Source organism: Balaenoptera borealis, assembly GCF_965194805.1.
Source record: "Balaenoptera borealis genome assembly, chromosome: 11".
Lineage (NCBI taxonomy): Eukaryota > Metazoa > Chordata > Mammalia > Artiodactyla > Balaenopteridae > Balaenoptera > Balaenoptera borealis.
Genome location: NC_138868.1, coordinates 6076059 through 6102166, shown reverse-complemented (window position 1 = coordinate 6102166; position 26108 = coordinate 6076059). Strand labels below are relative to the sequence as shown.

The following is a 26108-nucleotide window of genomic DNA, read 5'->3' as shown; positions in this document are numbered from 1 at the left end:
AATGAAGATCCCACGTGCCTCAACTGAGACCTGGCGCAGCCAAATAAATATTACCCAAAAAAATTAATAGATAATTTCTTAAAGTGGTAAATGGAGAACAATGAGCATCTTATTCAGACACAAAGGTAAGGAACGCTGAAAAGAGCTAAGATCTGTTGCTTTTGGGGAGGATGGGGCAAGAGACTTTTTGAAAGCCTTGTTAAATTTGCTTTGCTAAATCATGTTCATGGATAATTTTGATAAAAATAAGTTTTATGCTAATGGCTTTTTTCTGACCTAAGCCTGAGATGATGGCTTAACTTGGGAAACCTTCCAACTTCTCACCAAATGCAAATTTTCTGACATGAGTAGGGCCTAGTATTATTCACTGGCAGGTAAATAACACCCCTGAGATACAGGATAGGGGTGGTGCTAGCAGTTTGTCAAGGAGATAAGACACCAAAGAAGGAAGGGGCTTAGCTAATGATAGTAAATCTTAAAGTTGAATTGAGTATGTTACTACTGCTCATGTTTTCTCTAACTTGTCAAGGCCAATAGGGAAACTGAGTACTACGCTCTTAGTCCACTGGGGCTGGTTCTTTTCAGGGCTAAGCCTGCTGGTTCAGTAGAGTACCTCTATTTAACATGCTGAATTGTTTGTACTCAGTTAAGCTACGAGATGGGACCTCTCATTTTCACTATGTAAGGAATATTGAAACCAGATTGAGTTTGGAGCTTCCTTAGTACCTGGGGTCCCCAACCCCCAGGCTGCGGACCGGTACTGATCTGCGTTATGAACTGGTCCGCACAGCAGCAGGTGAGTGACAGGCGAGGGAGTGAGCGAAGTTTCATCTGCCGCTCCCCATCACTCGCATTACCACCTGAATCCCCTGCCCCCGTTCATGGAAAAATTGTCTTCCACGAAACCACTCCCTGGTGCCATAAAGGTTGGGGACCGATGGTATAGACCATCCAACCTGATCTGTTCCATCTAGGCTATTGCAAGGGGAAGGAGGATAGTTTTTACCCACTAGCTTGAGCTGGACTAGGACATTCTGATTTTATTTATAGACTTGAAATGGTTTGAAGAGCAGACTTTCGTAGTAAATGATGAAAAGTTTTTCCTGGAGAGCCAGAGAAGCAGCCTGGGAGCTAAGATGCCCAAAAAGGTTTCCTGTAGAACTTCAGCATGGCACATCTTGTAAAATTCAGGATGCCCAGCAAAGATAGGGAACCAGATTTTGAATATTTACCTCAATTTAAAAAATTACGGAATGAAATTAATGAGGTTATAGGATATATATATATATTCCTTAATTTCCCCCACGTTTTTTAATATCAGAAATTTGAATGTATCTTAATATCCATAGTTTAATTGGCAGTGTTTTGATTTTAGTGGTACATAAAATAATTATGCATCTTAAAATCAACGATGACCTTAGAATCAGTGGCATTTGGATTAGATGAAATATGGTTACTTTGCATGAGTGCAAGTGTATCTCTAAGTTATATTCCTAGAGATGGAATGGCATTTTACATTTTGCTACATGTCAGATTGTTCTCAGAATTTATTCCAGTTTTTCAAATGTTTCTTTAAACCCTCATCAATGTATTTGTTGATCTTTCCCAACCTGATGGGTTAAATGGTATCTTATTATAGTTATACTTAGCGTCTATTTTTACAATGAATGAGGTTGATCATCTCTATATTTTTAAGAGCCATTTGTATTTCATTTTTGTCTCTTCATATCCTTAGTCTTTACCTTTTTAAAAAAATTGGGTCTTCATGTTAACTAACTTGTGGAAGCAATGTATATGTTTAGGAAATTAGCTCTTTGTGGTAGGAGTTGCTAGTGTTTTTTCCAGTTTGTCATTTTATTCATGATGTTTTTGCCATGCAAGAAAATAAAATGTATGGTAGTTGAATTTCCAGCCTTTATTCTTAGGACTTCAGGATTTGCATCATATTTGGGATTTCTGCACTTGAAGAACATAAGAAAATTCTTACTTTTTTCCTGATACTTTAATGGTTTCATTTTTTAACTAAAAATTTAATCTATTTGGAATTTATTTGATATAGAGTATGAGGTAGATACCTGACTTTGCTTTCTAGGTGGCCACTCAGCTGGGGACCAAATTGAAAGAAATCTCAATTTAATTGCAGTAGAACTAAAGGAATGAAAATAATGTTAGAACATCATATTTCCTCTTCTGATTATAAGAAGCAGAAATTTTAGCACTTTTCATGAAAGACTGGAATGAACAGGATACAGATGCGTCCTACCTACTCGAACAAAGCCTGCTTATCCAGGGGGAACCACTGCCTTAGACCCATTAAATCACAGTCTGTAGGGGTTGGCGTTGGGGGAAAAGTCAACCCTGGTTGTAAATCTGTGCCTAGAGTGCTTTGAATAATGTATTTAGGCTTTATAGAGTATAAATCAGATTTGTTGTGGTTTGGCATGCCTGTCCTCCAGGGATTCAATCTGTAGGAGTCAACCTACAGAACATACCAACCAACCAGTAGTGCTCCCCAATCCAATTGTGACAATGCCCAGGACTTCTCTAATAGGATTGAACCTACAGGGACCCAATCTGCCTCTATTTGTCAAGATGGATGAGAATGACATTTCTCTCCTCACCTATTCCTTCTCTGTCATACACTGTTTCCACCTCTGGTGGACAGCATGCAGAACAGTTGGGGGTAGATACATAAATTTTAATCCCTTAACTTTTGAAAATTTTTTCTTTGTCAAGTTATCCCCCCTTGGCAATCCAAAACAAAGCTTATTTGAGGGTTGCTTTTTTTTTTTTTTTTAATATTTATTTATTTGGCTGCGCCAGGTCTTAGTTGTGGCATGTGGGATCTTCGTTGTGGCACGTGGGATCTTCGTTGTCGCACGTGGGATCTTCGTTGCAGCATGCAGGATCTTTTAGTTGTGGCAGGTGGGCTCTTAGTTGTGGCATGGATGTGGGATCTAGTTCCCTATCGAACCCGGCCCCCTGCATTGGGAGTGTGGAGTCTTAATCGCTGGACCACCAGGGGAGTCCTTATCTGATGTTTTTAGAACCACCTCATATTTGGTGAAGGAGCTCTTCTACTTGATTGGCAATAAATCTGTTCCAGTTTCATATAGGTGCATTGCCATATTTGGCCTGTTCTTATGTTTGCTATTTTGGAGTTTACTTATATCCCATGGCCTTTTTCTTGAATTAGGCTTTAAGACTATTGGTAGCCTTTTACAATATGTAAGTTATCTGGCTGGAAGACATACTTTAGACTTATCAAATTATGGGCCATTATGTTGGCCTAAGTGGAGATCTTATCCCCCAGATTTCCTACTGGGTGGAAGACTTTACCCAACTGGTTTTCTGCAATGGTTGTGTAGGTCAAGCTACAGCTTATTAGCAGATATCTTAACTTTCTTGGTGCCCAAAGCCATGGGTTTTTTGTTTTTATTTTCCCCTCTTGGTGTCCTGTTCGCCTACATTCTTGTGCTGCAACAAGAACAGCCTTTTTAATTTTTTTTAACAACCCCCCCCCCCACAATTTCACTAAAGTATTTGACTGACTTGGAGTATATAGACCAGCATTCTTACTGTTTGGTCCAATTCTTCATCAGAGATTAATTTCTTATATAGTTAATATACCTTTGGATTTAGAAAGAGTCATGTTAGAACCATACTGATTTGCTTTACCAAAGTAAAGAATGAAATAATAAACAGTACCTGGGCATCCTCCAAAGTCAGTCATAAATTAACTTAGTCATTAAACAATTTCTTTAAACAAATTTCCTTTAGGTTTTGGTGTTGCATGTCTCTCTCTTTTTTTTTTTTAATAAATTTATTTATTTTATTTTTGGCTGTGTTGGGTCTTCTTTGCTGCGCACGGGCTTTCTCTAGTTGTGGCGAGCGGGGGCTTCTCTTCGTTGCAGTGCGTGGGTTTCTTATTGCGGTGGCTTCTCTTGTTGCGGAGCACGGGCTCTAGGCACGTGGGCTTCAGTAGTTGTGGCCCGTGGGCTCTAGAGCGCAGGCTCAGTAGTTGTGGCGCACGGGCTTAGTTGCTTCGCGGCATGTGGCATCTTCCTGGTCCAGGGCTCGAACCTGTGTCCCCTTCATTGACAGGCAGATTCTCAACCACTGCACCACCAGGGAAGCCCTTGAATGTCTCTTAAGATAGCAGATGGGTAAGAAATCTGGTTGGCAGTGTTTTCCCCCTTCAACAAGGGGGAATGGGTAAATCACCTCGGTGGTGCACCATTCTTAAACACCAGTTGATGTAGAAGTGTGTTTTGTTTTTTTGGTTTGGAGACAATCCTTCAAAAATGCCATCCTCTTAGTCTTTTGAAATTTATTTTTTATCTTCAACTCAGCCATCTTCTGTCATTCCAGATTGCTTTCTTTAATACTCCAATCCTTTTGATCCCATTGAAACTTCCAATTCATTGATTTTACTTTTCATTGTCCCTCACCCTCTCTAATATTATCACCTCCTTATCCAACTTGAAAACCATAACCAATCACTGTCATTCCTTTGCTACACCATCATTTTTCTTGCAAGCCCAAAGCCTACCCAGTCCCCAGCTTTATCATACTTGGCAAAACCACAACCCAGATTAAATGCAGTTCATCTATTCATTTGTCTGACTGATGAGGCTGAAGGTTGCTGGAGAAAAACAATCTCAGTGACTGCTCTCACTTTAAATAAATTATTACAAACGTTACATCTGGTGTAGACCCATAATTCTGCTAGGCAGAATTAGAGAATAGGTCCTTGGTCCGTTTGCCCTCCCATTCACTTCCTCTCCTCTCGTGCTTATTTACCTAATGAATAACGTGCTTCCCACCTTGCAGAAGAAACTGAAGCAATCAGAAGAGAATTAGCATTCTCAGCACACCTATTCACCTTCCAGCATCCCAATTAACTGTGCATTTATCTAAGGCTAGTTGCTCTACTTATGCATTAGGGCCCTTCTTGTTCCTGTAGTTCTTTTCCTCTCATGTCATCCATTTTTCCTTCTTATTAAATCAATCTTGTTAGCATTACAGACATTCTGTCATTCCCATTTTACAAATGTCTTGACTCTGTTTCTTTCCCCTGCCGGTTATTACCACTTTATTTCTTCACTTCCTTTTGTACAAAACTCAAAATTGTTTTATATGGTTTCTTTCTCTAATGATTGCTTTCCATTTTTTCTTAAACCCTCTTTAATCAGGCTTTTACCCCTGCCATTCCACAGGAATGTTGCTAGTGATTTCATGCTAAATTGTGAAATGATCTTTTCTTAAACGTAAAAAAGGTCAGGGCTTATTTCTTGTTCATGCCACATGTCTATTATGGTTGACATGCTGGTGGTTTCTCCTCTTTGTTAGTCTCATCACCCAAACTATGGAAGCTCCACCATCTGAAACTTCCACTCCAACCCAAGACAGACAGTGAACATAGTAAATAAATAAACTGTGTGTTAGGAAATAAGAGCTTTGTATTAAAAAGGGTAGAGTTGCGTAAGGAGGACTGGGAGAGCTAGAGCAATGTATGTGGGTGTAGATTACTGAGAAATTGAGATTTAAATAGACTTGAATGAGGTGGAAGTTGGCCATTACAGCCCTCTAGTATTCCAAGTAGAGAGAACAGCTTGAGCAAGGGCCTGGAGATGGGATTGTAGCTGGCCAGTTCTCAAAGTAAGGAGGCCAGAGGCAAGAGTGGAGTGATGGGGGAGGGTGGGGTAGGTAGAAGAGGTCAGGTAGTTAAATGATCATCTGGGGTACTTTTGGTCTTTACTCTGAATGAAATAGTCTTGCATTGTTTTTAAGCAGAGGAGTATCATGATGTGATGCACTCTGGCTGAAAATGATGGTTATACCCACATTCAGTCCGTTAGGAAATCTTATGGGCTCTACTTCTTAGAATCCCCCTGTTAATACTCTAGTCAGAGCCACCAGCATTTCTCACCTGGATTTCCTAAATTCTTTACTAATTAATGTCCCTGCTTCTACATTGTCTACACCAGAGTGATCCTTTTAAAACGGAAATCAGATAACATCACAAAACACTCAAACCCCCCCTCCTCCCAGGGGCTTTTCATTTCATTCAGAGTAAGAGTCCATGCCAAGGTCTGTAAAGCCCTACATGATCTGCCCCCTCCTCCTCTTAGCTGACTTTGTCCTACTCTCCTTTGCTCACTTGGCTTCAGCCACACTGTACGCCGGACTTTTTATACATCTTAGTCAATGCCAGGGCCCTTCCTCCCTTAGTATTTGCACCAGCTAGTCCTCTAGATGTTCCTTAAAGGCCTGGTTTGTTTGTTTTAAAAACAGATTTGGGTTTTCAAGGTGGAAAGGAAGCTGATAAGTTTTCAGGACTGTTAACAATTAGGCTAGGGCCCCTCTATTATCACCAATTTCCTTGGCTTTACCCACCATCTAGATTCCAGTCCCAAACTTTCTCCTCTATGCTCAAGCAAGCTGTGTGTCTACATACGAGGCCATAGAAGCTTGATACTGAATCTCTACCCATGGTTTCCTCCAATTTGGATAACCCCCAATCTCTCCAAATAGTTATATGGAGTTTCTCTTTGGGGACAGTGGTCCTTGGTAAATGCTACCGCTTGTCAAGAGGAAGGGATCAGATGAGGAGAGGAAAACTTGATTATATAAGAAGTGACAGTGGGGGAGGACCTCTTACTGTTGCTGTTACCGACATTGGTTGGGTGTTTTCATGTGCTAGAAACTGGACCTCTGCAGTTTTCACATGAAATCACCCCACCCCTTCCTTTCAATTCCCTAGGGCCTACAGTCCTAGAAAAATTGAACCAGAGAATTGAACCTTTTAATTCCCCATGCACACTACCTAAGGCAGATGGTAAGGCTGGAGTTCCCAGCGTTCTCCCTAGGCCCTCTTCTCTCTACACTCTCTCTCTGTCTAGGTCAGTGGTTCTCAACCACTGGTGATTTCCCCTCTTCACTCCTCACCCTTTGCCTAGGACAGTTGACAATGTCTGAAGTCCTTTTTAATTGTCAAAGTTGGGAGGATGCTACTGGCATCTACTGGGTGAAGGCCAGGGATGCTGCTAAACGGCCTGCGATGCGCAGGACAGCCCCCTCGCGCACTGAGAACTACCCCGCCCCAAAGAGCAGCAGTGCCGAGGTGGAAACCCTGCTCCAAGTGATTTCATTAGCCGCCTTGGCTTTGTGTACCATCTAAAGTTGTGCTGTCCCGTATAAGAGCCACAGGCACATATGGTGCTGTGAGTATATAATACCCATGGGATTTCAAAAGCTTCGTATGGAAAAGAATGTAAAAATACTCATTTTTTAATGATCATATGTTGAAATAATATTTTGGATATATTAGGTGAAATACAATACATTATTAAAAATAATACAATTTCACCTGTTTCTTTCCACTTTAAAAAACGTGGCTATTAGTCGTTTTCAATGATTACGCATGTGGCTTTTGCAGCTCACTTTATATTTCTGTTGTATAATGCTGATCTAGATGCTGAAGACTCAAATTTACATCTCTTCTCCCAAATCTCTTTTTGCTCAAAGTTCAGGAATCCAAAGACCTGCTTGAGCATTCTCCTTGGTTGTCTTAACAGAATATCTCAAACTTGATGCATGTGAAATGGAACTCCTGAGTCTCCCCACTCCAAAATAATTTCTCCTCCAACCTTCCCTATTTCTTTAAATGGTGTTACCGTCCACGTAGCCGCTCCAGCCAGATTCCTGGTAGTCATCCTTGATTCTTCCCTCATTTCTTATCCCCCTTGTCTGTCCCTTAGCATATTTTATATCAAATGTTGCCACTTCTGTCCATGTCTTTGCCACACCACAGTGGAGACCATACAGTCCCACCAGGACTATTGCAGTGGCATTCTGGCCTCTCTTTTCCTCCTTCCTTTTTTTCCTCTGGTCATCCTTCAATTTAATCTCCATTCAGTAGCTGAGATGGTGTTGTTAGATATAAATTAGATTGTCACTCCATAACTCCAGCTTCCTATTGTGTTTAAGACGCCAGTCCTTAGGCCTTGAAATATCTGGCCTCTACCCTGCACTCCAGTGTCATCAGCAGGCTCCCCACCTGCCTTTCTCTAACCACACTGGCCCTCCTTTCAGAACCTGTTCACCAAAAACTTTCTTGCCTCAGGGCCTTCTTTCTACCTGGAAGGACTTTCCCCTTGACCACTTTAAGACTGATTTCTTACCTTCAGGTCATAGCTTCAGGATCAAGCATCGGAGCGCCCTCCTTGACAGCCTCTAAGAGATGCCCCCTTATTCTTCCCTACCATTTTGCCCAGTTTTTGTATTTTGTGGTACTTATCTCAATTTCTTTGCTTACTCATTTAGTGAATATTTTCCTCACAGAATTGTAGTTAGGGGGATAGGAAACTGCCCCAGTGCCTGGCAACAGTGCCTGACATGTAACAGGCATTTAATAATAAATATGTATATATGTAAGCTATCATTTGAATGATGTGCTCCTCCTGGGAACATACTACCCTCTGCCTTTGCCCTCATCCATTCATTGCCCTAGCAGTTACCAGTCATTCAGGAAACTGAGTGCCAGCATAGGACCAGACCCGGGGGTGGGACCGGAGGATTCCTGGATGGCCCCTGTTAGGGTTGGTGTTGTGCCCCATCCCATAAGTCAGCAGTCAAGAAAGACAGAGGTGGCAGAACTGATAACCTAGGAGGGCCCTTCAGCTTTGAGATTTGGTGATCCCTAAGGGCAGAGTTTGAGTGGGTTTGTGTCTAGGTCCCACAGCTGGGAAAGAAAGGAGGGGGAGCTGGAATCTTTGAAGACTGAAGAGGGAGTGATGACAGCTCTCCTCCCTCTAGCTCCCTACATGGATAGGGTGGAACCCTCTCTTTTGCTTGCACACATCACAGTTCATCTGTGATAATGATGGCCAGTTGAGTGCTTTGCATTTACTCCGAACAACTCTAAGAGGAAGTTTACAACTCTAAGAGGAAGTTTACGATGAGGAAACAGGTTCTGAAAGGTTAAATTGCATGTCTAAGACCACAGAAAGGGCTTGGATTTAAGTTCTGGCTTAATTTAAGTCCAGCTCCAGAGCCTGAATTTCATCGATTAGTCTAGTGAGTGTCCTGAGACATGTGGCAGTGCGAGCTCCACTCCCAGTCGCACTCGGGGTTCTGACTTCCCTGCAGGGTCCGGACCTCCGAGCTTCCTCCAGCCAGACCTGCGCCGGCCCATCTTGAGCTTGACTCACCTTGTCCGGTTCAGTGCAGTGTGGTTCCGGGTGGGGGGGTGGGGTGGGCGTGTGGCAGCAGTGGCATGGTCTCTGGAGTGTTGGCCACTTACTCAGCTTAGGTGGTCTTGGCCCAAATACCTCTTTGTGTCCCTATGGAGAGGTGAGGTATGATTCACAAACACAGCCACTGAAGCGTACTGGCCATGCCCCAACGTGGAGGGAATATAATGGTACTTAGGGTGGGGAGGGCCTTTTCCCTAACCACTCATTTTCCTAATTCTCATAATAACTGTCCTGCCTCTGAGATACCAGAGCCAAGGGTGGGCCAGGGACACTGTCAGTGGAAGTCTAGTTCACCTTGCCAAATGCAGAGGCTTACCCCGCCCCTGAGTAGGGTAGATAGAGTCTAGCCTTAGGACTGCTGGGTGCCTTTGCCAGCTGTTCGTCTCCATTTCAGTAGCTTCTTTCTTTGGCTTTCTGCTGTGGTGAATAGGCAGTAGGAATCGGGGGTCTTTTTTCTTCACCACTGTTTGTGTGTGGGGAGGGTGGCCAAATTATTTAACCTTTCTAAACCTCAGTTGCTTTAATTACCAGGGGAGACAAAGGATGCTACCTCTTTGGGTTCTTGTGGATTAGAGATAATGGGTGTCATTAAATCCGTAGGGCTGCTGTGCGGTTTAAATTTGGCCTGGATCCTCAGAGAGCCTGCAAACCTAAGACACTGCTGACTGAAATCATCTTTCCAGACCTTTCCCTCTTCCTTTGTGGGTTCCTGGGACTGAACTGTCATTTCTTGCACTTCGGTTCTCCTTGGCAATAGAGCATAGCCCTGATCTTAAGAAAGCCTTGAGGTGGATTCCTCTGACAAAGCTGACAGCTCTTCCTAGGAATGTATTTTTATTTCCTCCTTCCTCCTCCCAGGTATGCCAGAGACACTTCAACTCTTAGGCCCAGATTTGTGAGCCAAATTTTGACAAGCCATGAAGCCAATCTTAGGCACGTTGCTTCCCTTTCCTGGGCTACCTTGCAGCCAGCAAACCCTTTCCTGCCCTTTGGACAAGCTCTGTGCAGTGCATTGAGTGCCCTGAGGGCCTCTTATCTCTCTGTGCCACACTGTCTAACTTCTTCGTGTGGCCGGAGATTGGAGGTAAGGGGAGATTGGAGTCCGCCACAGGCCTAAGAGGCAGGGTTCGGGCTGCAGTGGTCTCAGCGTTTGCCAGGTTGGAGCTGTGGCTCCGCAGCTGTTTGTCTCCCCCACCGCCCTAAGGAAGGTGTTGAGTAACAGCCAGGAGTTCAGAGACACCACCTGGGGGAATCTGGATGCTTTTCTCCCAGCTGCAGTGTTTGAATCAGTCTGCGGTTTCTTTTGCCTTGTACCCGAAGTACCTCAGAGTGCTGCTGCTGTGGCTGGGCCTTGCTTGAGTGGTGCCCAGAACCCCACCTCAGATAGCTGAGGGCTCAGGAAGAAATTCACGGAGATGGAAGGCCTCGGGTATTATTCTAGCTTTTTCTTTTCTCCAAACTGGGCCAGGGATGTCCTCTCGGCCTTCACCCCTCGCAAACATTTCACCCTCTTTGTGGACTACTGGTAAGTATTCTCATTTCAAAGGAGAGAAATATTAAAAAAAGTTTTAATCTTAAGGCACCAAGAATAAGCTGTAGAGTTTTGGTAGGATTGCATAAATAATTGTCCTCTGAACTCTCACAATGCTTTTACATTTTTTCTTTTTTTATATATAAATTTATTTTATTTTTGGCTGTGTTGGGTCTTTGTTGCTGCATGCGGGCTTTCTCTAGTTGTGGCGAGCGGGGGCTACTCTTCGTTGTGGTGCGCGGGCTTCTCATTGCGGTGGCTTCTCTTGTTGCGGAGCAAGGCTCTAGGCGCATGGGCTTCAGTAGTTGTGGCTCGCAGGCTCTAGAGCGCAGGCTCAGTAGTTGTGGCGCACGGGCTTAGTTGCTTCACGGCATGTGGGATCTTCCTGGTCCAGGGCTCGAACCCGTGTCCCCTGCATTGACAGGCGGATTCTTAACCACTGCACCACCAGGGAAGCCTTACATTTCTTATAGCAGTTACTGCTTTGGTCATACTTTCTCATCTCTTAAGATCTCTGAGATCTATCTCATCTCCTTCGCCCTTCAGCATTCAGTGGTGCCTAGTGTAAAACCTTTAGGTAGGGCCTGGCCCGCAACAGGTGCTTAGCAATGTTAGAGTGGGAGAGGCACAACCCATCCCTGTAAAGGCTAGATCAGTCAGCCTCAGGATTTAAACCGTGCCCCCTTGAATCACATTTCCTTATGCATGGTTCTTTTCCTGTCTTTGAGGTATTTTTTTCTTCCTTTAAAACAAAACATCAACTCTATCAGCTTCATGATTAGGGGAGAGACCTCTGTTATATGTCAGGCAAATCTTGCTATTCACTTCTTTTAAACTTTTAAAAAGTTTAAAAAATTTAAATTAAAAAATTGAATTCTTGGGCTTCCCTGGTGGCGCAGTGGTTGAGAATCTGCCTGCTAATGCAGGGGACACGGGTTCGAGCCCTGGTCTGGGAGGATCCCACGTGCCGCGTAGCGACTGGGCCCGTGAGCCACAACTGCTGAGCCTGCGCGTCTGGAGCCTGTGCTCCGCAACAAGAGAGGCCGCGATACTGAGAGGCCCGCGCACCGCGATGAGGAGTGGCCCCCGCTTGCCGCAGCTGGAGACAGCCCTAGCACAGAAGCGAAGACCCAACATAGCAACCAATCAATCAATTAAATAAATAAATCTTAAAAAAAAAAATTGAATTCTTTAAATTCAATAGTGCTTTACAATTTTCAGAAGTTTCACACAATTTCATATAATCCTATAATAACACTTCCCCCCCCCCACCCCTGTACTGCCCCTCTCCCTTCCCTCTCCCCACTGGTAACCACAAGTTGGTTTCTCTGTATCACTGTCTGCTTCTTTTTTGTTTTATTCACTATTTGTATTTTTTAGATTCCACATATAAGTGGTATCATACAGTATTTGTCTTTGTCTTATTTCACTTAGCATAACACCCTCCAAGTCCATCCATGTTGCTGCAAACGGCAAAATTTCATTTTTAATGGCTGAGTGGTATTCTATTATATATATTTATATACCACATCTTCTTTATCCATTCATCTGTTGATGGACATTTAGGTTGTTTCCACACCTTGGCAATTGTAAATAATGCTGCTATGAACATTGGAGTGTAATGCTATTCACTTTTGTTCTGTCCAATCACAATGATCTTTCAGGAAAAATGAATCTGATCCTGTTACCTTCAAACTTAAAACCCTTTAATAGCTTCCATTTAAGTCTTATTTATTTATTTATTTATTTATTTATTTATTTATTTATTTATGGCTGCATTGGGTCTTAATTGCTGCTCGCGGGCTTTCTCTAGTTGCAGCAAGCGGGGTCTACTGTTCATTGCTGTGCGCGGGCTTCTCACCGTGGCGGCCTCTCTTGTCAAGGAGCACGGGCTCTAGGCACGTGGGCTTCAGTAGTTGTGGCATGCAGGCTCAGTTGTGGCTCGCAGGCTCTAGAGCGCAGGCTCAGTAGTTGTGGCGCACGGGCTTAGTTGCTTCACGGCATGTGGGATCTTCCCGGACCAGGGCTGGAACCCATGTCCCCTGCACTGGCAGTGGATTCTTAACCACTGCGCCACCAGGGAAGTCCCCCAGTTAGTCTTCTTTTTTGTTTTTTAAATGAAATACTCTTTTCTTTTTTAAAATTATTTATTTTTGGCTGTGTTGGGTCCTCGTTTCTGTGCGAGGGCTTTCTCTAGTTGTGGCAAGCGGGGGCCGCTCTTCATCGTGGTGTGGGGGCCACTCTTCATCGCGGTGCGCGGGCCTCTCACTGTCGCAGGCCTCTCACTGTTGCGGCCTCTCCTGTTGTGGAGCACAGGCTCCAGACACGCAGGCTCAGTAGCTGTGGCTCACGGGCCCAGTTGTTCCGCGGCATGTGGGATCTTCCCAGACCAGGACTCGAACCCGTGTCCCCTGCATTGGCAGGCAGATCCTCAACCACTGCGCCACCAGGGAAGCCCCCCCATTAGTCTTAAAGATGAAATTCCTTAACACAGCCCACAAGGCTCTCGTCAACTGTGCTGGAACTTACCTCTTCAGATTTCTGCCACACAGATTTCTCCTGCCACAGAGCTCCCTTTCTGGTTCCTAATGGGCACCACACTCTTCCTTGATCAGGATCCTTCACATATGCTGTTTCAACCTGGAATAGCAACTGCCCCCCTCCACCTGTCCCCCAAAGTCAGTCACTATTTACGTTTTCAAGGCACCCTGTACTTGTCTCTCTGTTGTGCTTATGAGAGACGTGGTCAAAGTTTGCTTCTCAACTAGGAATCACATATGTCTCATTCATCACCCAAATCTTGGCCCAGAAGGAATTCAAATCACTGATGAATGAATTCCAGAGCTTTTAGTGTGAGAGGCCTCGTGGGACTCTAAAATGGTCTATAATGAAGAACTTGGTCTTGGTGAATAAAAGGAATTTTTTACCCACAACATGCAATTTCTAAACTGAGGTTTAGAAATAAACCTATTTGTTCCTATTCAACAGTCCTCTTACGCTGGCTGAAAACTAACCCCTTTCCCAGTGTCATCTATTTTGGGTACAGTGAAAGGATTTTCTAAGGGAGAAATATTTTATATGATTCTTCAAGGCTTTTCTCCTCCTAAGAAACTTACTTTACCATTTATTATTTTCTAAGTTATTTTTTTGGCCACACCACACAGCATTCAAGATCTTAGTTCCCCGACCAGGGATCAAGCCCGTGCCCCCCTGCAGTGGAAGTGCAGAATCTTAACCGCTGTACCACCGCAAGTCCCTACTTTACCATTTAAACTGTGCTGTGCAATACAGTAACCACTAGCCACATGTGGCTAATTAAAATAAAAACTTCAGTTTCTCAGCTTCACTAGGTACATTTCAAGTACTTAACAGGCACATGTGGCTAGTAGCTACAAATTGGACAGGACAGATATAGAACACTTCCAACACTGCCAAAAGTTTTACTGGACAGTGCTGATGTAAAACTGTTTTGCAGAATCCAATTTTTTTTCTAGCTTGTCCTGCCAGTGATATGGAAATCAAGATATGTTAAATTTCTATGTTAACTTAGCACAAAGGACCAGAGATTTTGGTGAGGCTAACAAAAGCTGTACATATTTTATTTCTTTGCTCTGTCCGATGCCTTGCAGATCAATCACAAGGAAATCTCAGTATCTTTGCCTTCTTTTTTGTAAAACAAGGACAATCCCGCCTCCTTGGGGAATATTGGAGCTAACGTAGGTATTGGATGTACATCATCACTAGTTGGAGTGTGTGCATAGAGAGATTAACCTCTCTAGATTGTTGTATCCTACCCTCAAAAATCAAGGAAAAGTTTTGCTTCACCTATGTCAAAAGTATTTTAAATACAAAATATGTGGGGAAAGTACTGTATAATTGTTAGATAAAGGTTCACAATTTATATCACCATGTGATACAGGATACAATAAAGCTTAAGTGGGGTTGAGTCCATCATTAAACTTGTTTTATGAGGATCTAAGCAATAAGAAAATATGTCCATAAATCCTTAAAAAAAATTTCTAGAGGACACATTTTATTGCAGAATATTATCACTGCCAGTTATGAATACCCTACTTGCTTTTCTGCTCAAAATACTGACACGTTTCCCCATATCATCATAACTATTGTATTCACTTTAGCCAAAGTCTAATCCTAGTTTAAATTGTGAATTTAAATGAACATATACTATGAAGTCAAATTGAGACTCTGACAGGTCCTTTGTTCTGGATCAGCCTTTTCCTGATCCAGGGTTCTCTCTGTGGGGCTTACTTCTATCACTACTAACCTGGGTTTGCTGGCCTATAAAAGGGAAAAAGCAGCTCTGGTTATTTAGAGAGAAGCAGCTGACTACCAGGTATAGCATATTTATCAATGTCTCAAGATGTTGGCTAACTTATCTCCACTTATTGCTGCAGCCGTATTACTTATCTGACTAAATCCTTCCTTGTACATCTAAACTTCAGATATCTATTCTGTCACTGAAGTTTGTGGTTTGAGCACAACTGAGAAAGAACCAGAAGATATTGGTGGTAAATAACAGTCACACAAATACAAAAAGATACTCAAGTGTTAGAAACGTTTATTTGTCAAAATATTAAAAAAAAAAAAAAAAGGGGGGGAGAAGTGGAGTAAAACAAGGCTAAATTTCAGCCAATGCTGTACCATGATCACAGGTCAGACATAAAAAAACAAAACAAAACAAAACAATAACCAAAACCCCAATGGTCCTAGCAATTTCAGAAGATTAGCTTCAACGTTAGAGTCCAGAGCTAACAGAGAAGAGTAAAAGGCTGCTTGCCACTACATGGTCATTTTAAAGGGAAAGGAGATGTTGCAGGTAGACAGGGAGAAGGGTTCAACTCCTAAGGAAAGCAAGATAAGAGGGACTCCACTGTACAGGAAAAAGGGGATGCCAGCATAATCCTTACCTAGGGCTGCTCAGAGGCTGAGAACATAAGGAATAGAGTGAAAGGCTACAGAGACTAGTATCAGGAGGAAAGAAAAGTCAACTTAGAAGAATTAAATTAAGAAAGAAAACATAGTTGGTCACAAACTCCTTTGTTTACTGAAACATGAAGCAATGGAAACATCCCGGCAAAGGGGACCGCGCGGAGCAAGTTCTCATATATGACCGCAGCCCGAGGGTTCAGTCCGCAATTATCCTACCTGAAAGAGAGCACAACACAAGAGGCTTACACAATGCCTGGAGAGCAGCTTGGCTCCGAGTACAAGGGCCCTGGTCCCGTCCTGTATTCCAGGGGGGAAAAAAAAGAACAGAACAAAACAAAACCAAGTCAGACCGGATCAAACTTACAACTCATATAATTACCTAGGAGTCTACTATGGCTATATACAGGAGTTTACTTTTAGCTATATATAGAAGAAGCAGTCTATCTGGAAGACTGCTGTGCTGGTGATAAACATATCTTTCTCACTTTCTTACCAATCTTTTAGGCAAGACTACTTCTGTGATACAAGGCTACTGTCGCTGCAACAAAGGGCATACAGATATTATCAAGAACCATAATTTATCCAGAAAAATCAGAAGATGCCAAGGTCTCAAATATGGCCAACTGCACTCTTCTAAATTTGTCTCATTTTTAATCTTTCATAGTGAACAAATTTTCAGAAATGACAATCACAAAGGGTTTCAAGGAGTGGTTCATTCATCCTCCAACATATCTGCATATCATACTGTCACAGATTTAGAGCCATAATTCCAGTAGTTCCTTTAATTGACCAAATCTCCCTTACCAAATCAAAAGAAGAAATCCTAAATTCTCTAATTCTTCCACTGATGATGGGAACTCCAGACACCAATGGCTGGGGGAAAAAAAAAGTTAACTCACACCAAGTTCCTCTACTTATTACAGACAAAGGGCCAAATCTTGGTCTTGATCTGTGCCAATCGACTTCAAAAGTTGTGACGTTCTTGAATCAGTTCTGCTAGGGTGAGACCCGAATTTGGATCCCCAGCAGTTCTGGAGTATTTCATCCTGGCAGCCTCATTAACATCAGGCTCCTGGGACTGCAACCAACTCAAGGTTATTCAGTCCATTTGAGGTTCACACCTGGAAGGTAAGTTTCTTTAAAAGTCATCACTAAAAAGAGGTTAGTTGAACAACCACTGCTCGCAGTCAAAAATCACTTAAAAATACCTTAGCAATACCCTTTAAAGACCACAATATACACTACTTTAATATTTAACTTTGGAACATATCTGAGAGAAATATAAGTTATCCAATAGAAGATACCACCTTACTTTAGAGGCATATCCTACTTCATGGCAGATCCAGCAGCAATAAAAGTAAAAATAATGGCAAACTACACTAGTTTTAAGATTATCCTCTTCATGCACATGAACACACACTACACAGCGGTCTCAGGGGATCTGTCTTGTCATGGTCATACAGGACATAACTTATCACAGGTTCACATCATATTTGCTTCCCACTACGTAAAAGGGCAAATTCCTGTCACTTGGTTTTCTTCTACACATGTACCAAAGGGGTACTCAGGAACCCTGAAAACTCAGTGGTAACTCAGTTTAACTTTGCTACGAGGCCTCCAGTTCTACTGATGCTCAATTTCAAGGTACAAGATGATGCAATTTCCACCAAGATGAAGAGTTTTATCAATCTCTAGATACTCCTAATTATTCTTGACATTCGAACATCTTTGCTATACATTTTCTGAAGTAGGAAAAACTGCAGGGTTACCACCAATGGGACTTACACACATCAGAAAATTACCTGTTTTATCTAGCTCCTTAAATGTTCCTCTCAAAACAAAAAAAACAAAATTTGCTGGAAGAAATGGGAAGTGTCAGGCTCTAAATGATAGCATAAGCCATGCAGAAATACGGCTTAAGTGCCCACACAGAACACGATGCTCTGGATTACTAACAAGGAAGGGACACCATGGGACAGTGGCATCAAAACGTTCTGCTTTCAGGCAAGTATCCTGGAACTAAACACCTAGAATTTAGAGGATTTTATGTGGCTTATAGATATATTAGAAGAGTTTCCTCTGATAAAGGCTCATGACCGAAGTAGTAGTTTTATTAGCAAACTGGAAGCCTGAAGTTATAGCTTAAATTCTTACTGGTGACATTCATTATTAACTCCTGAACCTGTACTCTTCAGCATACACTACAGTGACTTTTGTGGTGCAAAGAGAAAGTGGTTTTGGACTCAGGCACGCCTGAGTTTGAATTCTGGCTCTACCTCTCAGTTACCAAATGACTTTAGGCAAAGTACTTAACCCCTCTGAGCCTTAGTTCCCTTCTCCATAAAAGAAAATATCTTAAAGGCTAGCTGTATGATTAAATGATATAATGTATAAAGAGGGCACTCAACAAGTGTTAGTTCTCTTAACTATGTCTCTGTAACCCAGATCTGCTTACACTTGATTAAAGAACAATATGCTTACTAACAAACTGAGTTGCTGTTGTTCTCTCAGAAGGAACAAATGGTTGGTTCGAGTTGCAAACTAAAACCTCAACAGGCCAAATGAACCCCTGGCCTAAGTTAGAGAAATACTTAAGACTAACATGCAATTTATACCTTTTGGATACTGTCCTGACAGCAAACAGGTGGCTTTAGCCTCCTCTATGGGGCACAGGTCTCCCTCCTGGGGAACTAAACGGAATCTCTTAACCACACCCACCCCACTCTCACCTCCAGTTTTTAAAAGGCTGAGTACCGTGCTCGGTCCACATACTGCTCCCGCTCATACCGGGCCACGTCATACAGAGAATTCCGTGCAGCAGCTGAAGCCTGAGACAGCTCACTCTCTGGCCCATAACCGTAGCCCTCTCCAACTGTGGGGAGCACAGCGGCAGCACGACGCAGGGGGCTCCTGTCCCTTCCATAATAGGAGGAAGTGGTGGCAGCGGCAGCAGCCATAGCAGCTGAGGTGGCAGCAGCGCCTGAGTTTGACAACAGGTGTCTGTCGTAGGGATCAACAGAAGTGGAGTTGAGGTGACTGGTCACAGCTGTGCTCTGGACTTGAGGCAGATGGGACATGGTCTGCTCTGCGTAGTTGTACGCAGAAGCTGCTGCTGCTGCTGCCACTGCCTCATAAGAACGGACTCGGTAACGCTTATAGTAGTCGAGCGCTCCATACGCGTCGTTGTAATACATGGATTCCCCGTAGCCCATGGTGTAAGGTGTGCGCACTGCTCCATACTGTTCGTTATATTGCTCGGTAAAGTCCGCCACGCGACCCGTACGATCTACCGGACACTCTTTGGACCAGTGCCCCTCTTTCCCACACCGATAGCAGCCACTCTGGTCTCCCATCCCAGGGGCAGTCCGAAGCCGGCTGGTGGACAACTGCACGTGCATTCGTTTGCCTTGAGGAAATAGACGTAAGAAGATTTATTATAACTCATTGACATTCTTTATCCTCCCCAAAATGAAAGTGAACTAGTTGGCAAAAGACACACAAACATACGCACACTCCTGCAACCCTATTTCAGCAATCCCCTCCAAAAGAAGCTGAAGTTTTAACAGATGAGAGCTAGAAAATTTGAGTCCTCAGAAACCAGTCAGTACTTTCTACTTACACCAGTAGATCAGGATTCCCTCCTACTTCCGTCTCCACAACTTTCTTCTCCAACACAGAAATTGAGAAAGTTTCCACTTTTCACTACTATTATTAATTCTAACCATTCAAAACCTGACCGTTTTTCCGAATCAAATATCCAACAAAACCTCACTTATGACAGAGGAAAGCATCCTACCTCTCACTGATTTACTCAGGGCCACATAAGGCCTGAGCATTTACTGTAGCTTAAAAACCACAGCAATATGCTGTCCATCTTGTTTCCTCCAGCCATTTTTCCAGGTGTCACCAGAAGGCTATGTTGGGTACACAAATCATACCTGGCTCATCATCTGCTTCAACTCTAGTACCTCTAAGAGTTAGTTATAAGACCCTCCACATTTCAACCCCACCCCCACTTTTTTCAGCAAGGGTGAACCCATGCCTACTGTGGAAAAGAAAACTACTTGATCTAGGCCTGTCAACAGTTAGAATTAGGTCTTGAAGCAGTACTGGTTTCTCAGGGACAGTGTGCTTCCATGTAATGCAATGATCGGCATTTCATCCTGCTATGTAGTTTACAATTCTTTATAGGGGATTATCTACTTGTTAGAAAAACGCAGCATTTGCCTAAAGGCTTCTGGGCACCCATACAAACAAGCCACATCCATACTTCCAGAAAATGACCAGAACGAGGAACAGCTAAGAGAAGAAACAATCTTTGCCCTGGCCGTGTGTACCATCAAGCCAAGGGACCCTTACTAATGAAAGCATCCAAGGTCTTTAAAAGCAGTTTGAGAAAAGGCATATTCTTGGCAGCATTTAGTGCCAAACTGCCTAAGACTCTGGAGATCAAGTCAATGCTTTACAAATTGTAGCCAAAAGGCAGCCAGTACAGACGTAGAGAACATCACTCTAATGGGCGGCTCAGAACAAATCCCCCCTCCGCGATCAGTAAGTTGCTCTCTCTTTAACAGACCTTGTTCTGGATGCAGCTATGCGATAGGAGGCCTCGTGCTCCACCATCCTGTTGGAAACAGCCCGATTCAGGACGGCAGCCAGAACAGCGCCATGCACTGACCCTGAGAGGGGAGCGGGTTAGTGCAGTAATATCACTTTAGTCAAACTCAGTTCTGCCCAATGTCCAACATTCCTACCACCCCAGTTTCTAGCAGTTGCCGCCTCAAACTTAAAACCCTTTCTTTAGCAGAAACAAAGGTGCTCAAAGGTTACTTCCAGCTGCTAGTAGAGAGGCAGCATCCACCATCAACGCTGATACCGTCAACAAATACTAAATGGCAATAATTCTCTGAAAGCAGCAGTTAGCCATCCCAGTATTTTCAGAGATTTAGATATTCCCATTCTTAGAAGTTATTATGGGCCAAATGCTAACTGTGCTGAGAACAGAAACACACTGATTTTGCCCCAATTTATATCCCAAATGTAGAATTCCCTATAATTTAGACTGGAGGATTACAAGTTAACTTGGCTTTCAAACATGCATGGTGACATTAATCTGTGTGAAAGACACAAACTGCTCCAATTCTGAAGTCAGTGTAACAATGCCAATCTAAAAAGCAGCCAATCCAGAAACCTAGAAGTACATTTTTAAGGAGAATATTTAACTTGCTCCTTTATAGATTATGGGTCCATTTTTTTTGAGAAATAAAACCCAGTTTTTTTTGCCCCCACCTTGATGTTTCTATTAATACATCCAGTCTTCACCACTGCTTTATTTAGAGCGGAACTCAGAAGTTTATAAACATCTGTGGCAAAATCTACCCCTGTAGTAGCTGTGAAAAGGATTCAGGTAAAAAAATTTTTTACCCAGAACTAAAAGATCTGCAACAGAAGTGACAAGTTTTTTTTTCACATAATCTTTCCAGAGGTTGTAACTAGGCTTTTAATTTAAATCCCCTAAAGCAGCGGTTCCCAACCTTTTTGGCACCAGGGACGTTTTTTGTGGAAGACAATTTTTCCAAAGACCAGGGTGATGGTGGTGGTGGTGGGGGTTGGATGATTCAAGCGCATTGCATTTATTGTGCACTTTATTTCTGTTATTATTACATCAGCTCCACCTCCTATCATCAGGCATTAGATCCCGGGGGTTGGGGACCCCTGCCCTAAAGTTCTTATAATTGAAATATACTGTGCTTCTCTATTACCTTAAGGAACCAGGGCAAATAAAATTGAAAGAAGATTAAATTCTACCACTCTACTACACTTGGAGAGGCCAAAAGCTTAAAGATTTTCTGAGATCTCCAAAAAATTACTGAGATGTGTCGCCAACATTTCCCAGAAAACCAGCCCCCGCAAAAGTGTTTTGTTTTGAAACAAAGAGGCGGGCAACTTGGGGTCCTCATTGCTGAGCTCTTATCAAGTGCCAGGATCCAGAGAAGATTAGGGATATAGCTGATATACAACTGTACTCCAATTTAATGCTTGTTTACATATTGGGGAAAAATGAAACGTCTAAACTCTTACATATCATTCCCAATTCAGCTGCCTGAGTAGTTACTTGGGAATAGCTTCTTTAGGGTCTTCCAATGCAAACTGTTTGCTAACTCAATAGTGGTTCAGTTCACTGCTGCCTGTGGAGAGGAAACATCCTGAAAGACCCAGGTAAACTCAGATTCCGCTGCTTTCTTTCAGAAGTCATACAATGAGGAAGCCTATGGCAGCCATTAACACAAAGGTTCAAAAGATGCCCAAAGTGGCACTCTTAAGAGGCCCCCTTCATTAGATGACTGAAAAGGCTTTATGGAAAAATGTGACAAATTGGTATCTAGATTGTATTTTCTGTAAAACTGCAACTTATCATCCAATGCTAAACTTTCTCTTGTCATCTGGGAAAAAAACAGAGCTGGTTATAAAAATGTCTGTACGTACGTACGCCGTTGAGTGCTTTTTCCAGGGGCCCAGGCTAATAACATGAAAACCAAATAAAGGATCCTTTTCTTCCAATAAAGACATTAAAAAAAAAAATCTCATGGATCATTGCGTTACTCAGATATCTGCTTCCTGAAGTAATTAAACTCACTACATTAAAACAAACATTCCTTTCATCAAGTCCACTCCCCCCAATTAACTGATTTCCATATACTTATTTTGGCCCCTACCCTTTTATTCAATTGCATATTAAAAAGGCAAGAACATGCAGTATTATACTAGAATACCTCTGCACTTTGTACCTGACTTTAATTGCACTTTTTACATTTTGCTTGTTACTTGTCAAGAGAGAACCCCCATTTCCCCAACACCGTCCATTCATGATCCCCTCTCTCATCAAATGAAAATAATTAAGAATATTTTTAAAGCTGTCTGAAGTGCAACAGCTAATAATGAAAGCCGACTATTACATTTTAAGTAAGTTTCTAACCGTAACAGAAACACTCATTGTTGCAAACACTACTCACCTTTCATCATACAGTGCTTTTACTGTCAAAACACTTTCACATCTTATTACCTCATTCTAGCCTCACTACCATCCTGTGAAGGAGGTATGGCAGGGATCATTAATTCTATTTTATAAGTGGGGAATGAAGCATTGAGAGGTTAAAACACTTGTCCAAAGTCATATGACAAGTTAACGGTAGAAAGTATCTACAACTTTTGCCCTGTGCTTTAAAGAGTAGCTAAAGGCCAAGACAACACTGGCTGAGGCCAAAGATATCTGACGCACCATTTGTAATCTACTATTTGCACACTTTCTTACCCTTTTCTGGTCAATTTTTCCTCTTCCTCATTTCTTTTCTGTTTTCTAGGTTTAGTAGAGGACCCTTAAGTACTTCTTAACAACCCTTTTAGTGGCACTCAGAAAAAATGGTCTTAATTTATGAACCTGAAAAGCGGCTATAAACGTGCGGTCCAAGATAGTGTCAACAAAAAACCTGTAGAACAGCGCTGTACAAGAGAACTTTCTGTGACGATGGAAACGTTCCATAACTGCACGAATACACTCTCCACTAGCCTCATACGACTTCTGAGTGCTTGAAATGTGTGCAGCACAACTGAGAAACTGAATTTTTAAATTTATTTAATTTCAGTTTAATAGCCACATGTGGCTAGTGGTTACCATATTAGCACAGTCCTAGAGAGTCTTCAGTCAACCTCTTGTGGTATTAATGACAACATATGTACGTTTATTAATGACATAAATAATTCGATACAACACCCTTACTGGAATCTCCTCAAAAGCAGGAACATCATTCCCATTCAACCTAATATTTTTAGAAATTCCTTTTTTTCCCCTTAGGGTTAAATAATAGTAGGTGGGGCAGAACAGTCCATGGCATGGCTTTTGGCTCTGCTTGTATAGTTCAGACCGAACAAACCTGAGTACTCAAAAGATACTCCCCAAATCCAGATTCACCACCCAGATTTATAATATAGGGATTCTTCGAGATGTCTTCGTTGTTCTTTCCCACCACAGCCCATCACCCAAGGCAGTAAAGAGTATAAACCCTAAGCATTTAAACTCTCAAATATAAAGCTTCCTTGTCATAACAGAAAAAGCAGGTAACCCACAGACCTTTATCCTCCCTTCTCCCATGAGATACTCATTTGCCCAGGCAGATTAAACTTCCAACAGCACCCAAATGAATGATGGCCTGCAGGATAAAGTAACCCACCGTTTGTGATTCTACAAAGTTGCTGAGAAACACCTCGGCAAATCTGAAAAGGAGAAGTGTTTGCTTCTCCAAGAGTAAGCTGTGCTTAAGTGTGGTAAACATACAATCTTTCTATTACTTCCGGCTAAAACGGAATGGAAGAAACCACCCTGCCAGCCCCATGGTCCTGTGTTCTTGCCTCTGTCTAGAGCTAGACCCCACTCAGTTTTGCCACCCAGGCCCCAGAGCAGTTCACCTTGAAACTCTGTGTTGTCAAGGCCCCTGATGGCCTCCACTGCATCTTCTGCCCGCTCCATGTGTACAAAGGCATAATCTTTTACGATGTCACATTCGATGACTGGACCATACTCCTCAAACTTGGCCCGAAGCTCTTGGTTGGTACAAGTAGGACTGATGTTGCCTACATGCAATTTGGTTGAAGCTTTGCTCTTATTCTTGCTGGCTTCCACGTTGATGTTCACCCCGTGCAGCTTGTAGTGGTGCAGGTTGCGTATGGCATCCTCGGCCGCCGTCTTGTCCTCTATGTGCACAAAGCCGTAGTTCTTAATGATGTCACACTCCAGCACCTTCCCATACTGCTCGAAGAGTGAGCGGATCTCCTGCTCTGTGGCCTCCCGGGGCAGGTTTCCAATGAACAGCTTCACCATCCTGACAAGAGCCTGGAAAAGAAGAAAGGAGATTTCCAAAACTTAGGGGTGGAGGGAAAAATTTCAGTGCACTGCATTTTGGATTAATCCTCCAAAGTTCCTGGCACCATCAAGATCCTCACAGAGACGTTCATTATGTTTTCAATAGCGGGAGAAAAGATTTACTCTTAAGGAGTAGTGTGAGTTGTGTGTGACACGCGAACAGGTCGGGTGTCAGCAGGCAGTGCACAGCCCATCATCTCCGTTAAATGAGGCGCATTTTTAGTAACAGGGTTAGCTGAAAATACTCTCTTTGGGGGGCAGGTAAGAGAAGAGTCCAAGCAGGGGTCAAGAGGCATATATCTTACTGCCCCTGGTAACAAGGTTTTGGAGGGAAATCTGTGTACCTCTCTTCCGTGCGGCATCACCTTTCAAGATACTCTAAGAATTAAAAGGCCCCCTTTGCCCCAACCTGGGACACCCGCGCCCCAGCGGCCCAACTCCAGTTCCTTCGCCCCAACAAAGACTCGACCCGACCTCTGCCCCGCCCCCTCCGGAAACCCGGCCCCGCCTCCTCCCGGTGTCTTCCCCGGACCTCCCGCAGCAAGAGGAGAAACCCTAACCCTGGGCCAACCCCGTCCGCCAAAGGCCCGGCCCGGCCCTCTCCTAGGCTCCCCACACACCCACAAGAACCCCTCGCACCTCCGGGTGGCGGCGGCGGCGGCTCCCGCGTCAGAGAGAACCCTGCAAAATGGCGACGGCCGCTCGAGCCTCAGCGCGACCGGGCCCTTTCTCGCGCGCCAGCTCACGCACGCGCGAGTGCGCGCTGCCCCCCCCTCACCCTCGCGGGAGCCGGACGACCAATCCCGCGGCCGCATACAAATGGCTGCCCCGGGCTCTGCTCGCAGTCGCCCCGATACGGGGGCGGGGCCGACTGGTGACGGCGCTGCGGAGCGGAGGTCAGCCCGCCCTCTGGCCTGACTAGCCAATCACCACCTTGGAAGGTGGGCGGTCGTCGCTCAAGCGTCAGAAGGGCCCTGGACGCAACCACTGACTTGGTGAAATCAGAAACCCGGGAGAATCACTAAGCATCACAATGGATCGTGCTATTGGGCCCTGTGGGGGAGCGGGGGTGGGGGTGGAAGGCGGCTGCTGATGACAAAGGGTTATCTAACTGGGTCCCTTAAAAGGGGGTTTTCTTTGCGCCTGCCAACCTCTATGGCAGTTTGGGACAACACTTTAGCAATAGAGGCGCGCCACATTTTAAGCTAACCTAGTCTTTTTTTGGTAGAGCTTTTATACATAATTTAAAATTTTAAAATTGCAAACACGTTATGCATTGGTGAGGAAAAGGAGAACCAAAGATGGCAGAGCCGAGATAGCTCTAAGAGGCATTCTATCCTAGCTGCACTTAATCAGTCAAGTTTTGTCACATATACATGAAGGCTGGTTTTCTCTCCCTACCTAGAGAATTAAGCTCTAATTGTGTGTCCTTCACAGTTCCTGATCCGTG

General features: G+C 43.5%; 2 protein-coding genes across 12 annotated transcripts in view; one reads left to right on the top strand and one right to left on the bottom strand.

Annotated features, from left to right (window-relative positions):
• The window catches only part of LOC309605235 (RNA-binding protein 14), a 50662-nt gene extending 26464 nt beyond the window's left edge, over window positions 1-24198 (top strand). For 2 of the 5 annotated variants that reach the window (XM_082340828.1, XM_082340821.1), the window contains one exon: window positions 21510-24198. In XM_082340828.1, coding sequence (XP_082196954.1) covers window positions 21510-21583 — 74 coding nt within the window. In that variant the 3' untranslated portion in view covers window positions 21584-24198. Of the gene's footprint in view, window positions 1-15254; window positions 15321-16245; window positions 18230-20315; window positions 20360-21509 lie in introns of those variants that run through there. The other 3 variants (XM_082340819.1, XM_082340820.1, XM_082340838.1) reach the window with 3 other exon arrangements.
• Window positions 15349-25470, bottom strand: LOC309605243 (RNA-binding protein 4B). 7 transcript variants are annotated; one of them, XR_014231308.1, is made up of 5 exons: window positions 25298-25470; window positions 24205-24628; window positions 18471-19147; window positions 16546-16862; window positions 15349-16038 (listed from the first exon to the last, which is right to left on the bottom strand). XR_014231308.1 is itself a non-coding variant. In XM_082340877.1 (4 exons), exons 2-3 carry the CDS (start codon window positions 24614-24616, stop codon window positions 18480-18482), a joined length of 1080 nt encoding a protein of 359 aa, XP_082197003.1. In that variant the 5' UTR covers window positions 24617-24628; window positions 25298-25470; the 3' UTR covers window positions 15349-15957; window positions 18471-18479. The 7 variants fall into 7 exon arrangements, 3 of the variants coding, with proteins under 3 accessions (XP_082197003.1, XP_082197002.1, XP_082197004.1); XR_014231309.1 differs by lacking the exon at window positions 25298-25470 and adding an exon at window positions 25003-25114; XR_014231310.1 differs by lacking the exon at window positions 25298-25470 and adding an exon at window positions 25003-25114 and having other exon boundaries at window positions 16641-16862.
• Window positions 25471-26108: the final 638 nt, after the last annotated feature.